Source organism: Megalobrama amblycephala, linkage group LG6, assembly GCF_018812025.1.
Source record: "Megalobrama amblycephala isolate DHTTF-2021 linkage group LG6, ASM1881202v1, whole genome shotgun sequence".
Classification (NCBI taxonomy): domain Eukaryota; kingdom Metazoa; phylum Chordata; class Actinopteri; order Cypriniformes; family Xenocyprididae; genus Megalobrama; species Megalobrama amblycephala.
Window position 1 is genome coordinate 960,774 of NC_063049.1, and position 14,228 is coordinate 975,001.

The 14,228-nt window shown below is 41.2% G+C and overlaps 2 protein-coding genes across 8 annotated transcripts in view; one reads left to right on the top strand and one right to left on the bottom strand.

Moving 5' to 3' along the window:
* LOC125269575 (E3 SUMO-protein ligase RanBP2-like) overlaps positions 1-5,340 on the top strand; it is a 73,094-nt gene extending 67,754 nt beyond the window's left edge. For 4 of the 5 annotated variants that reach the window (XM_048192495.1, XM_048192497.1, XM_048192498.1 and 1 more), the window contains 6 exons: positions 61-172; positions 706-795; positions 1,862-2,025; positions 2,589-2,862; positions 2,942-3,276; positions 4,633-5,340. In XM_048192495.1, the coding sequence (XP_048048452.1) occupies positions 61-172; positions 706-795; positions 1,862-2,025; positions 2,589-2,862; positions 2,942-3,276; positions 4,633-4,938 (1,281 nt within the window). In that variant the 3' untranslated portion in view covers positions 4,939-5,340. The remainder of the gene's footprint in view (positions 1-60; positions 173-705; positions 796-1,861; positions 2,026-2,588; positions 2,863-2,941; positions 3,277-4,632) is intronic. The other variant, XM_048192496.1, reaches the window with a different exon arrangement.
* Positions 5,341-6,101: 761 nt separating this feature from the next.
* lims2 (LIM and senescent cell antigen-like domains 2) lies at positions 6,102-13,900 on the bottom strand. 3 transcript variants are annotated; one of them, XM_048192504.1, is made up of 12 exons: positions 13,776-13,900; positions 13,459-13,698; positions 11,210-11,369; positions 11,055-11,121; positions 10,743-10,863; positions 10,500-10,649; positions 9,368-9,518; positions 9,133-9,225; positions 8,747-8,795; positions 8,559-8,634; positions 7,681-7,856; positions 6,102-6,374 (listed from the first exon to the last, which is right to left on the bottom strand). In XM_048192504.1, the coding sequence occupies exons 2-11, from the start codon at positions 13,587-13,589 to the stop codon at positions 7,718-7,720; spliced, it is 1,137 nt and encodes a 378-aa protein (XP_048048461.1). In that variant the 5' UTR covers positions 13,590-13,698; positions 13,776-13,900; the 3' UTR covers positions 6,102-6,374; positions 7,681-7,717. The 3 variants fall into 3 exon arrangements, with proteins under 3 accessions (XP_048048461.1, XP_048048462.1, XP_048048459.1); XM_048192505.1 differs by having other exon boundaries at positions 13,772-13,790; XM_048192502.1 differs by lacking the exon at positions 13,776-13,900 and having other exon boundaries at positions 13,459-13,765.
* Between the last annotated feature and the right edge of the window lie 328 nt (positions 13,901-14,228).

A 14,228-nucleotide genomic window follows, 5' to 3' on the forward strand; every position in this document is an offset into this window, starting at 1 on the left:
AAAAAGATGTGATGTGATTAGCAGCACTAGTTGGAAACGTGTCTTGTTCTGGACACACAGGTGAAGCCGAAGCCTTCCCATGATGCTGCAGCAGAAGAGCCTCCCGCGGACGGCAGCCGGCCCATTGACCTCTCCACAAAGAGGAGCGAGGCCGACTCCAGCTCCACCGCAGGTACACGCGTGTCCTCCACGCTTCATTCCCACAGCAGCTGCTCCGGACAGGCTCATTTGTGATGTAGATACTGTTGACGTGTTACTACGAGAGCAGATCAGGAGAGAGCAGCGTTTATCAGTCATATTAAAGGAGTCATGAACTGCATTTATAATGTTAGAAGGATTTTGAAATGAAAAAAAACATTTCCTGATTTAAACACGGCTGTGATTGGCTGACATCGTTGCTTCTGAAATCTTTACTGTATTTTTACTATTACAGTTGTAGAGATGATCTATCTTCTTAAAGCGTTTATTACAGGATTATATTTAGATATTCTCCTGTTGCATGAAAGATCAATCACAGTCAGGTCTGCTGAACTCGACTCCTGCAATCTCACGAATGTGTTCTTCATAACTAACACACTGCAAACACAATATGATTCATTGTGTCCATAAATCCAGCACAGGGACGTTCAGTCAAACCGGCTCGAGCAGCTTTTGCCTTCTGAATGTTTGTGTTTGGTGTCGTCTGACGTCTCTGCTCTGCTCCAGCAGGTCTTTCTTTTGTGTTTGCATCTGAGAATGCGTTTACGTTTGCAGACTTGGCAAAGACTTCAGGAGAATTCGCTTTTGGCAAAAAGGGTGAGTCCTCTGTTTACATTTTGATTAGTGTTTGTTTGACCGACCAGTGTGTGTTTGACCAGTGTGTCTGACTGATTCATTAGGAAGAAGCAGCTCATCTAAATGAATTTTTCACAATAAAGTGCAGTCCAATTCACAGGTCTTTCTGTTGAGTTGTCTTACATATATATTATTGCTGTTTGAGGTTTATGGGAGTTTTCTGGGGTGATCATCTGCTCTCATGAACACACGCAGGAGAGAGAGGGCAGAGGCCAGTGTTTTCTCTAAATACAGTACAGTACAGTTAGGGATGCACTGATGATGATAACCTCATTTTCGTTACTTGCCAATACTTGTATTTCATTGCATTTGTACTTTTATATTAAAAATATTGGGTTGAGAAACCAAAAGAATATAAATTTAAATTAGTTGGCTTAATTCACTTAGAGATGGATATAGATATTATAGATATTTCCTTCAGTTATTTCACGGCTAAATATGCCTGTTAAAATATCAGATAGCACTGCGATAGTCTTTACTGTATAAATTAAATATCGATTCATCCTTATTAAAGTTACAAATTTATCATTTGTTGTTAGATTAAAATTAATGACACAGACAGCAGCAGGATTATTAGCTGCACAGATCCAACATGCCTTTTCTTTCTCAACTGTTTACATTCACTTAACATAACCAACTGTTTCACAGAGATACTTGCCAATACAGGCATTTTGACAATTCTGTGTGAATTTGTCTGTTCAAGCGCAAGAAGAAGTGAACGAGAACTCAGGGCTATTCATGCTCTGTCTGAGAGGCAGCTTTCTGTTTGCACACAGAAAAGCACTTCACACAGTTAGGTCACAGTTAGGTCAGTAGGAGGAGGGTAGTCTTTAGTGTCTGTTCGAACACATTCGACCACATGAGTGTCTGTGCTACAAAAGCAATCCGGTCGAATGTGTTTTCAACTACCTTAATACCAGGTGGAAACAGGGCCTGTGTTTATCAGCCATTCTCAATGTGTTCGAACACACTGCTGCTGTCAATATTGCTGTTTTCAGTGTTTTCACGTACGTGTTTATTACTGTAGATGCTAATTTTACGTGGTCAAACGCCGGAGCCACAGTCTTTGGAAGTGCACCAACACGAAATGATGGAGAGGAAACACACAATGAAGGAGAAGAGGAGGGCAGCGATGACGAATCGCCCCGTAATGAGGAGATCCACTTTGAGCCGATCGTGTCCTTGCCAGAGGTGTGTGGTTTTGGCACTGTTCGTTTGCTATTATTGTATTAATAATCACTGTGCAATAATAATATTCAGCTGCTTTGATTAACTGCACTGAAACTATCAGATGTGAATTAATTTAATTTGATTGCTTATTAAATTTCAAAAGCTATGAATGGGAGCGCTGCGCTTTTCGCAGTAAAAGTGATCTGTTGTGCAAGTAGACTGTACAGATACTTTCATGGATATGAATATATTCAGAAAAGTCTTTTCTTTTCATCTTACCGCCGTATAATGTGTATGTAGTGTTAATAATCACAGATGTAACCGGGGTAACCGCTATATTTTTGCTGTTCCATAAGCGCCATCTACTGACAGAGAGTGAATTTACTGTTTTATTCAGTGCATCTGATGATCTAAAATTCTAAATCATACATTTTAAAAGATTATAAATATGATTTATAATTTTGTCTCATATTTGATGAAGTTTGACTCTGTTATTTTCCTGTTTATTACTATGAAGCTACTTTGAAACAGTGTATAATATAAAGCGCTGTAGAAATAAAGCTGTGTTGACGTGACTCCTGCAGGTGGAGGTGAAGTCTGGCGAGGAGGACGAGGAGATCCTGTTCAAAGAAAGGACCAAACTCTACCGCTGGGACCGCGAGCTCAACCAGTGGAAGGAGCGTGGCGTGGGAGACATCAAGATCCTCTTCCACCCCGTCAAGAAGTGCTACCGTGTGCTGATGAGACGCGAGCAGGTGCTGAAAGTCTGTGCCAACCACACCATCAGCAAGAGCATTGAGCTCAAGCCCATGAACACCTCGGCCAACGCGCTGGTGTGGACCGCCACCGACTACTCAGGTACAGACCTCACACCACATCACATCTGCTGGAAACTGTGCTGGCAGTGTTGTTCACGTGTGTGTGTTTCCACAAACAGAGGGAGACGGGAAGGTCGAGCAGCTCGCGGCCAAGTTCAAGACTCCAGAGCTGGCCGAGTCCTTCAGACGAGCGTTCGTCGACTGCCAGAGCCTCATGTCGCGGGCCGACTGCGCTCAGATGTCCGTGGCCGAGGCGCTTTCACGAGACACCAACCCCGTGGTGTACTTCGACATGGGGGTCGACGGCGAGCCTGCTGGGAGAATCGTCATGGAGCTGTTCGCTCACATCGTTCCCAAAACCGCAGAGAACTTCCGGGCTCTGTGCACGGGCGAGAAGGGCTTCGGTTTCCACAGCTCCGTCTTCCACAGGATCGTCCCTGACTTCATGTGTCAGGTGAGGCCGCACCAGCTTACGGTCATTAGACTTTACTGACGGTCCCTTGAGGAAGAAAACAGATATATGAAAACACAGCATGTCCCCACAGGCCCTTAACTCTTTCCCCACCAGTGTTTTTTGAAAAGGTGCCAGCCACTGACAGCGTTTTTGCTCATTTTCACAAACGTTTGATGGCCACCAGAAAATGTTCTTGAATGAATATCTGAACATCCAATATATCACAAGAACAGACCTTCTGCTTAAAAAAAAAGGTTCACGCGTTCTTCGCCTGTTTTGATCAGATGATTCTGTACTCTTTCAGAAGATGTTTAATAGCGCCCCCTACCATATAACAGTAAAAACATGGAAAGCCTGAAAATCGTCAATGGCAGGGAAAGAGTTAAGAAATCTAGAAATGTAAGAAAATGTATTTTAACATATCTAATTTAAGGCCATAAAAGGGCTTAAATGGTAGAAAAGTAGAAAAGTCTTTAATTATCATTAAAGAAAAGGTAGAAAAGTCTTTGATTTAATTTCAAGAGGTCTTAAATTTGGGCGTGGAAAAACAGGAATCACAATAATTAAACTGAAAAAGGCAGTGATCTGAAACATGCAGCGCTCATGTTTATTTCATCAAAGTAAAAACACAGAGCTGTTCGCTGTAGTGCTTCATCTCTTCCGTTTACTAGTTACTACATGAAATAAACACGAATGAACATCTGAAGGAATGTTGAAGGATACAGTGCAGCGTACCGTAATCTGTATCATGTCACATATAATAGCAGCTTGTGAAAATCACATTTACTGTCACGTTTACCTCAGAAAAGCCGTTCAATGTCCAAAAACTCAGTCTGCAACAAAAATGAACTTCAAGAGGAGCATTTTGTTAAATATATGTACTATAAAAAAAAAGTTTTTCTTTTAACTTTTTTTTTTTTACTTGTGCATTTTTAGAACGTTGTCAGGCACAAAAAAACTGCAAAAGACACGAGCGCAATGACGTCCGTCTAGTGCTTTTTTGCATAGAAAAACATTGAATAGTAGAGCTGTGGAATGGAAAACAAACACGTTCTGTGTGAATGGCCCCTATTAAAGTAGTGTTTATAAGTGCAGTGCTGCTTTGTTTACAGGGGTAACCGCTATATTTCTGCTGTTTCATAAGCGCCATCAACGGTCAGAGAGTGCGTTTGCATTTTCTGTCATTTTTGTTCAGATCAATGCAAAGATCAACCCATATTTTTACACATAGTGTTGTAAATGTAAACCTGTTGTTTTTATAGCTATACCTAAATGTTTTTATAGCTTTGGTTTCTTCCGCCCAATTTAAAGTTCAAGCTGTCAGCTACTCAAGTGTGACGCTCTGTTGTCTCTCAGGGCGGCGATATCACCAACGGGGACGGCACTGGAGGAAAATCCATCTATGGAGGGAAGTTTGAGGACGAGAACTTCGATGTGAGGCACACGGGCCCGGGCCTGCTGTCCATGGCCAACCGCGGCAGAGACACCAACAGCTCGCAGTTCTTCATCACCCTCAAGAAAGCAGAGCACTTGGACTTCAAGCACGTGGCTTTCGGCTTCGTCAAAGATGGCATGGATGTGGTGAAGAGGATAGCAGAGCTGGGCACTAAGGACGGTAAACCCACTAAGACCATAACCATCACAGACTGTGGACAGCTGTAAACTTCTCTACGTTTGGCAAACTACTGTTCATCATGTCTGAGATCATGTTCCCTGAACTGTTGTGTAAATGTGAGATCCTGTACATGCGCTGGTTTTATTTTTGTCCTGTTTGTTAATAAATTAGATGACAATTAAATGTATGCAAAAAATAATTTACTTTTATTATGAGAACTTGTTTATCCCAGAGTTACCTCAGTGTGGGTTGAGTTTACAAAGTTTGTTTCAAGCTTGGCTTTCTTTGTTATAAGTGTATTTTGTCATATTTCACACCAGCAGTGTTTCAGATAAAGCTGAAATACAGTTCTGCTGTTCTGCCTCTGTCCAACATGAGCTCCCACAAAAACAGCAGTGGCGCTTTATATTTTTAGTCTCCTGAACACAAAATAAAGTTGTTTCACTATTTATTCAGTGTCATTATTGATGATAAATCAGGGATATTCTACTGGATAAAGTGAAGCTCTCCTGTAGTTGTATGAAATTATGATTTTACACATTGGCCACAATTATTAGAAAATATATTATTAGAAATTATGAGAAAAATACCTCTGAAGTATATTCCCCTTCATATGTTTTTAGTACACCAGAGTGATTAGGATCATGAAATTGTCCAGCCATGACTTCCTGTTCCACGGGAGTATAAATGTAAGGAAACACCAAGGCCAAATTCCCGTAATCATCCATCACAATGAGAAAATCCACAGAATATAGTTCTGATGTGGAGAAAAAGATTGAGTTTCATAACATAGAAAACTAATAAAATGGCTAAAGCATAGAAATGTCCCATTTCCACCATCAGGACGATAATTAAGAAGTTCCAGTTATTTAAAGATGATAAAAATCTGACTGTCCCCTGACCTGAATTCTGTGGAAAACTGAAGAGGAGAGAGTATTAAACTGGAATGATCTCTGATCTCCAAACTCATCAGGCATTATAGAAGAAGACTGTCACGGCAAATGGAGGTTTCAAAAAGTATTAAATAAAAATGTATAATTAATTATGGTTGATGTGTGTTAGAGAAAAAAAAACTATTTCAGGAGATTTTCCTTCCACTTTCAATTGATTTAATTCAATGAAAGGACAGATATCTGTAAATGTTTGTAATCAGTGATCAAAAGGATCTGTACTCGTAGCGCTTGATTTCAGTGCAATAGTAGACATGATGTTACAGTAAAACATTTTATTGTGTTTTTGCAGCTGAACAATATAAACATCCACACATAAAATATAATTCAGCAGAACTCAAGAGGAATCAAACAGCACAACAGAACACAAGTCTGCATATCTCCTCATGTTCATGAACTACAATAAATCTCAGTCTCAGCTGTGATGAGGCTCATAACAGATTCAACACAAACACAATCCTCCACACATGAACATTGTGTATCCAGTGAGTGTATCAGACGCTCGAGTCGTTCAGTGAAGTCTCGTGTTTCTCCTGCAAACACAGTTTAACAGCTCAGTCAATCATTCAACATGACAGAGAAGATATTTGTGCTCAGAATGAAAGTGTCATTAGTGTCACATGACTACAGGACAAATCATATATCACAACCTGAACTTCTTCATAAGAGAAGATAAAGAGTTAAAGTTTTTATATTTAATTAAATAAAGGGATCATTCACTCAAAAATGAAGCTTCTCTCATCATTTACTCACCCTCATGTTGTTTCAGGTGTATATGACTTTATTTTTTAGAGAAACAGTCCATCTCTGTGAATCAACGGGACCTTCAAACCAGTGAACATGTCTAATCCATAAGAGCCCAGTGGATGAATCAATGTCTTCTGATGCCAAACGACAGGTGTGTGAGTGTGTGATAGAGAGAGAAATACTAACATTTTAAACTTTTTAAACTATAAACCATTGCTTCCATCCAGCTGTCATGTATGTGTTCATGATGTAGACGTGGACATGTTCTGAATCTCAGGGAGAGAAACACAGTGGCCCGTCATGAGTTTCACAACACGCTTGCATCACGCTACACAACATGCAGATGTTCACATCAAGAGAACACGTATGACAGCTGAAGTGATGTTCATGTCTATCGTTTCGCTTCAGAAGACATTGATTCATCCACTGGGCTTGTTTGGATTCCCGTCATGTTCGTTCGGTGTGGTTTTTGAAGCGTCACCTTTGGGGATCTCGTATACTTGCATTATATGAATTATTATTATATGATTATTTTTCTAAAAATCTTCATTTGTGTTTATCTGAAGAAAGAAACTCATAAACATCTGGGGTCTTATTTATAAAATGTTGCATAGAAACCGTCCTATATTTGATCTTAATATCATTTATCAAATGTGAAAAAACTCTTCCAGATGTGAAATTTATAAATCGCAATTGATCTTGAAATTGTGCGCAGCTGAATGCTTTCAGATCTCTGCCTTGTAAACGTCACCTAGTTAATATCATTAGCATACAGAAGAGCATCAGTCAAAGTCCAAATCCTTTACTTGAGAATGATGAGTGGAAGAATTGCTTTCATTTCCAAATACCCGCTGTACTCCGACTTCAAGGAAAAGTGTGTATGTCTCTTTGACCCTGTCATGGCGTGAAGCACTTTTCCAAGTCAAAGACCATTCTTATAAATATGAGCGTTGGTGGATTTTAGCGTACACACACTCTCAGTTCATCTGTGTGAACACGTGTTTGATAAACGAGGCCCATCAGGCGGCATGAGAGAGAGTAAATGATGAGAGAAGCTTCATTTCATGCCTTTAGGGAGGTTAAAGCACTGACCGCTGAGGTGAAACAAGTGTTGTGATGGCAGGAATCATCACAGACAGATGGGCATCTTCTTCTTCTTGTCCTTGTTGTCTTGTTCACGTCTGGACAAGCGTCTCTTGAGCTCGTCTGGCACTCTCTCATAGCAGCGCTTACACACGGGCTTCAGATCCATCTCCACAAACTTATCCCTGAACAACAGCACACACACACACACACACACACACACACACAGCAGCTGAAGCACAGATCAGGAAAACACGAGTGTTTCTGACCCTCTCTGAGTTTAGATGACAAAAACTGGTTTGACAAATTCAAGCTCCGTCTTCCCTTTCATTTCAACTTTATGGTGAACAAGTTTAGAGCCCCTCCTTAATATTTGACAACATTGGTTTCATTTTAGTCTTTCATTCAAAATATTCACAACAATCCAACCTTTAAATTAAATAATTTTTAAAAGAAAGAAAGGTTTTTCTTCAAAATGTGTCAATTATTGGCACCCTTAGAAATTCTTCTGAGTAAAAATCAGAATACATAGTGCTATAAATATTGTCCATTATCAAGATAAACAGACTCCAGTGGAAGGATCTGTCAGGAGTGCAGACGGGCTTTACACGGGTGAAAATGTGGACTTGGGTTCTGAAGGCTGAAGAGAGCAGTGACCAGCTGAGTTTCTGAAACTACATCCCAGGCAGGATACTCCATTCTGGGCATGACTCGAATAACGCCGGCTGCCTGGAAGTCTAGACAGTTTAGATTTTAAGGATTGTGTCTGTGCAGAAATTGATTTGAAACTACCATGAGAAATGTCCACTGAAGTGACATCTAGCCCCAGTGTCCCTGATGAACTGAAGTCAATGTGAATGTGTTTTAATGTCAGTGATCGTACGCACTTGAGTGTCAGCTTGGAGTTGCATGTGGAGCAGCTGAAGCATTTGACACACCAGGCCTTATTCAACGCAGACACGACTGAAAGACAGAAGAGAAGAGTCGAGCGTACATGTGAGTCTTCAGTGTAAATCTTGAGATCATTATACATATAACACAAATGTTGAACAGTGTTTATATCAAGCCGTCTCACCGTCTCCCTCAATGACGCGGTTGCAGTGGAAACAGACGTCTCCGAACAGCTGTAACACACATGTGACACACACATTCGGATCATGAGCAGAATATCTGGACTGTCCAGTGTTTGTAGGCACACATTGTTTTTCTGTCCTCTCTATCACTCCTTTCACATTATCAGTGCTTCATGTGAAATCTGAACATCCTCATGTTACTGCAGTATCCCAACAATGATTGAGAGTAAACTGAGCGACTCGAGTATAAACTGAACAGACAGCAAGCATCTGTTTCATAATGCTGATATTGATCATGTCTTGATCTTGATACACTGAATAATTCATTCATGTTTAGTCTTTATTCTGTAATGAAGATGAGTACTGCGGTGAATAACTGAGACTGTACCTGGTTGTAGTGAGTCTCACAGTACGCCAAGCCCTTGCGCTCATAGTGCCGGTGACCGAGAAACGCTTTCTCACATTTAGCACACACAAAATGCTGCAAACACACAAACACACACGAGCATATGAAAGCATGAGGGTAACAGGTGAAGATCCCAAGCTTTAGATAATGATTCAATGAGGATTAATCCTTTAATATATTCTGAGCGTTTTGTTAATGATGGGTTGTAATGAAATACCTCCACGTGCCACTGTTTGCCCATGGCGTTGACCACACGGCCCTCGATGGGTCTCCTGCAGGCGCCGCAGATCGGCACGCCCAGCTTATCATGACACGGCAGACAGTACAGCTCGCCTTTGAGCTCCCTGGCGTCCGCCGTCAGCTCCTTACTGCACACACACACACACACACACACACACACACACACACACACACGGAACAAGCAGAAATATCACAACCTTTAGAATATCAAGAGGTCATATTATGTTATATTAGATCCTGTTATTTCCATCTTCATCTTTCTTCAGTGTGTAATGTTGCTGTTTCAGTTCTTCTCTATATCAGTGTCAGTGTTTCTGAACTCCATCTTGAGTTTTCTTCACAATATTCCTCATTTAAATAATTAATGCGCAGAATAAAGGGGCGGGGCCTGGTTGAGTTAGTTAGTAGTGTGTTGAAACTGGCGGTTATGGTAAGGGGCGGGACATTTCCCAAACACCAATCACAACACACTGCTCCAGCCGACCAATCAGAGCACATTGTGCTTTTCAGAAGGAGGGGCTTCATAGAGACAGGAACTAAACAGAGCGTTACTGACAGACTGGGAAGAGAGGAGCTGAACAATGGAGAATATGAGGAAAATAATCAACATTCAATCTAGTAGAGACAAAAACAACATCAAGAGTTTGTGAAAGAGCATAATAGATCCTCTTTAAAGGGACAACGCTGTACTAAACAGTTCATCGCAGCACCTTAAAGGAACATATTACTACTATTTATTTCTTAAACCGACTCAAAAACATCATGTTTTTCACCATGTACAACAGATGGAGATCATGTGATTAATTCATTATGCAGGAAATAATAAACATGATCTCTTTATCTCTTTGGGCAGCCGCTGTCATAGGCAGTTTATGAATTTTATGAATTAATTTTCAATGCTTTATTCCTTGTTCATCAAATGAACTCTCTTCAGCTTCACCACAGATTCTTCAGATGCGTCACTCGACGGTGTGAGCGCGCTCTGAACCGTATAAGTGTTCGAGTCCGGCTCTAAACGTCTTTATGGAAAGAGGAAGTGATAAACTCCTGCTTCATCTGCAGAACGAGAAGCTCTCATCCGTCCGGCACTGTGTGTTTGTGTTTCTCACCCGCAGTTATTGCAGCTGAAGTGGTCAGGATGGTACGGATCGTTCTTGAATATCAGAGGAACGTCTTCAACGACGGCCTGACATTTCTGGCAGATGTACTTCCCCAGACCATGAGCCTTCTCACGGTTATGACACGGGCGGCACAAATGTCTGTCGGGCAGAAAATCATATTTGCTGAATCTGAACTGAAATGTTTCCATTCAATGGCTTGTTTTCTCTGAATTACCCAGCGGTGAGACTCACCTGTCTGCGTTCTTCACAAAGCCCACGTCAGCGAGAACGGCCTGACAGAGATCACAGCAGAAACAGTCGGGGTGCCAGCTGAGGTTCATGGCCTTGATCACACGGCCAATGATGAACTCGCCTGGAAACACAACCAATCACATGGTCACGTGCTGCACGCATCACTCCTTTACCCAGGATTCAACAGACGGAGCAAGTATTGACAGCTCTACTGAGTCCCAGTTACAGCCTACAGACAGCTGAAGGTTCATTCACACTGATGTGATCACAGCGAGTTACTCTCGACGCTTCATCAGTTCAACATTCACTCACCACACTGATGACAGCAGGGAGCGAACAGCATCTGGAAGTCATGCTCGCAGTATTTCCTGCCTTCAAACTGAGAGAGCAAGAGCAGGACACATGCGTCACGTCACAGAAAACACATTATTATTGTTCCTACAGTTCAGTACATATTCGTGTCTGACCTCGTAGAAGAGGCCGTGCAGGAACTGCTGGAAGCACTGGGCGCAGACGAAGCACTGCTCGTGGTACAGCTCTCCGTTACTGTTCACCATCTTCTCCGTCGGCGTGAAGCCGCTCTTACAGCACTCACACACCGCGTGGGCCAAAGCGTTCGTCATGTTTCTGTGGAGACAAAGTTCATCTTCTGATTCCTCAAATACTGAAGTGCAGAAAACAGATTAGAAACATCGAGCTGTGAAGAAACATCAGTAACAGCTCAGAACCGCTGCTCTCGTGTGAATGAATTAATAAGAGGATCTAAAGACTGAATCACTGCAATGAAGAGAGGAGCTAAATTCAGTATTTGTGGTAAAAGCATAAAGCATCTAAAGCATCTAAACTCGCTGTGTCGAGATAATGAAGAATATCACAGCAGTTTCTCAGTGTGTTTCTCTCCGTGAAGCTCAGAGCGCTCGAGGATCATCCGTGTCTCTCTGGAGAAGCATGTGTGGCATGTGGATCTGTGTGTAACGCTTCATCTGTTCAGCTCACAGCTGTCAGTCAAGTGTCGACTAGTGTCAGAGCGTCTGATACTGCACTCCACATGGAAAACTGAACGGATCAGCTGGTTATCAGTCCGTCAGGATGCTGTGAGCTCAGATGGATGATTACATTTGTTTATGATTATGATAATCAAATAATTACAAATACAAATATAAGGTTGGAATATCAAGCAGCATAACAGACTGTTTCTGTACAGGTAAAATAACTGGAAGTGGATGAAAGCGAAGCCGCGACACAATCAAGGGGAAAATGTACGGACCCGCTCCTATAATATATAATAGTTTACACATCTCATCTGTGTGTGACGGCTGCAGACTATCTGCCATTTCAGTGTTATTGCTCAGGGAAAAGTGTTGACTGACAGCAGGACATGTTGTCCATATGAGCTTTGAGCTGTTTAGGAAAGTAAGAGCAAACCTACGAGCTTTTTAACAAACACTAAACTGTAAAACTATTGAAGCAAAATAACTCATGTAAAGGGGATTGTTTTGGCCATCATTAATGCAATGAATCAGTCAGTCAGTCATATTTCCACTCCTCTCTCTTCCAGAATGAGCTCAAGAACATGATGTCCATCATCAGCTCAGAGTCACCGTCAGTCAAACTGATCACAGTCAGATCACACCATTCACTGATTCACTGATTCACACCATTCACAAATTCACACCATTCACTGATTCACAGATTCACACCATTCACTGATTCACTGATTCACACCATTCACTGATTCACACCATTCACAGATTCACTGATTCACACCATTCACAGATTCACTGATTCACACGATTCACAGATTCAATGATTCACTGATTCACACCATTCACAGATTCACTGATTCACACCATTCACATATTCACTGATTCACTGATTCACACCATTCACAGATTCACACCATTCACAGATTCACACCATTCACAGATTCACTGATTCACACCATTCACTGATTTACAGATTCACTGATTCACAGATTCACAGATTCACTGATTCACATCATTCACTGATTCACACCATTCACAGATTCCCTGATTCACTGATTCACACCATTCACAGATTCACTGATTCACACCATTCACAGATTCACTGATTCATGTAAAGGCCAGCCACGGCCAGAGATAAAACATGGAAAGAAAATGTTCTGCTTTCAGGACACAAGATCTATTTAACCCTAACCCTCAGACAGGTCATCATGATACGACGTGATATCGATTCTCATAGCCAGCGATACAATATTATATAATATATATGTATAATATATATACAATATTCAGTGATACGATTACCATATGATTTAATTAAGGGGTATATTGATCGATATATTGATATTATGATGTTATGTGTCTATTTTACTCAACCAGTTACAATTATATTATCTCACAAATGCAACCAAAATATCTAAAAACAAAATGCATCCTGCACAATCTATTTATCATACAAGAGTCAATTGAGTCTTAGTTTATAAGTATGTATTACAAAGTCCTGAACACAGAAAACATTTTTCATGCGTTTCTGAATGATTTAGTTTACTTGAAGCACTTAATAATAAAAATATCTGGTTGCACTTTATTCTACAGTACTGTTACAGTTACAGTACAGAAAGCACTGGTTAATACAAGTATAACTATACTGGTTTAGGTTTGTTGATGTGAAATAAAGAGCTACTTTAACCCTTTCTGGAGCATTCAGGAGCTGTGTGAAGCAGCAGACTCACGATCGCACGTAGAAGTCACAGAACTCCTTGTAGACTTTGACATCGCTGCGGCGAGGAGTCTCAGATTCAGCAGAGATCTCGGTGTGCTGCTGGAGGCCGTTGATGCTGGACGCTGGACGCTCTACCTCCATCACGACCACAGACACGGACTGAAGGAGCTTGTGTCTGACCGCGAGTCAATGATAGACCGTCTGTCCTGCTCCTCCTCACCTCCTGCCAAACCACCCGACGACTGCTGACCTGTGTGACACCTGACAATAAACCAGACTTCACCAGAAACACTCCTGTGTGTTTGCATTATGCCATCTTTTACCTACTGTAATGATGTTTGTTAATCCAGTGTTTAGATCTAGTTTCTCAGTTTCCATCTGTTGCTGTTCCTAACTCTGACAGGGTTATTTTCAGCAGCACATTCCTCCTCTATAAATACACCTCAGCACATCTCCAAACCGGGCAGCTGATGGAAACACTGAGCTGAGCTGGGAATTCAGTCCTTCTGCTCTGAGACCTTCCACTGATTTATCCTGGAAATCATTTCATTTGATTATCCAAACCAAACCGATTCCAGAAAATCACAGACACACATGAAGAAAACTTGAAGTTCTGCTCCACTCGACACATGGCACTGTGAATAATGTTAATTACATATGAAAGTAAATGCTCATGTTTAATTTCAACAAAAACAGCATTTATGTCATAATTCTTTCCTTTATAACCATTCAAATGTAAATATATACATATTTTCCAGTGGATGTTTGAGAAGATTCTAC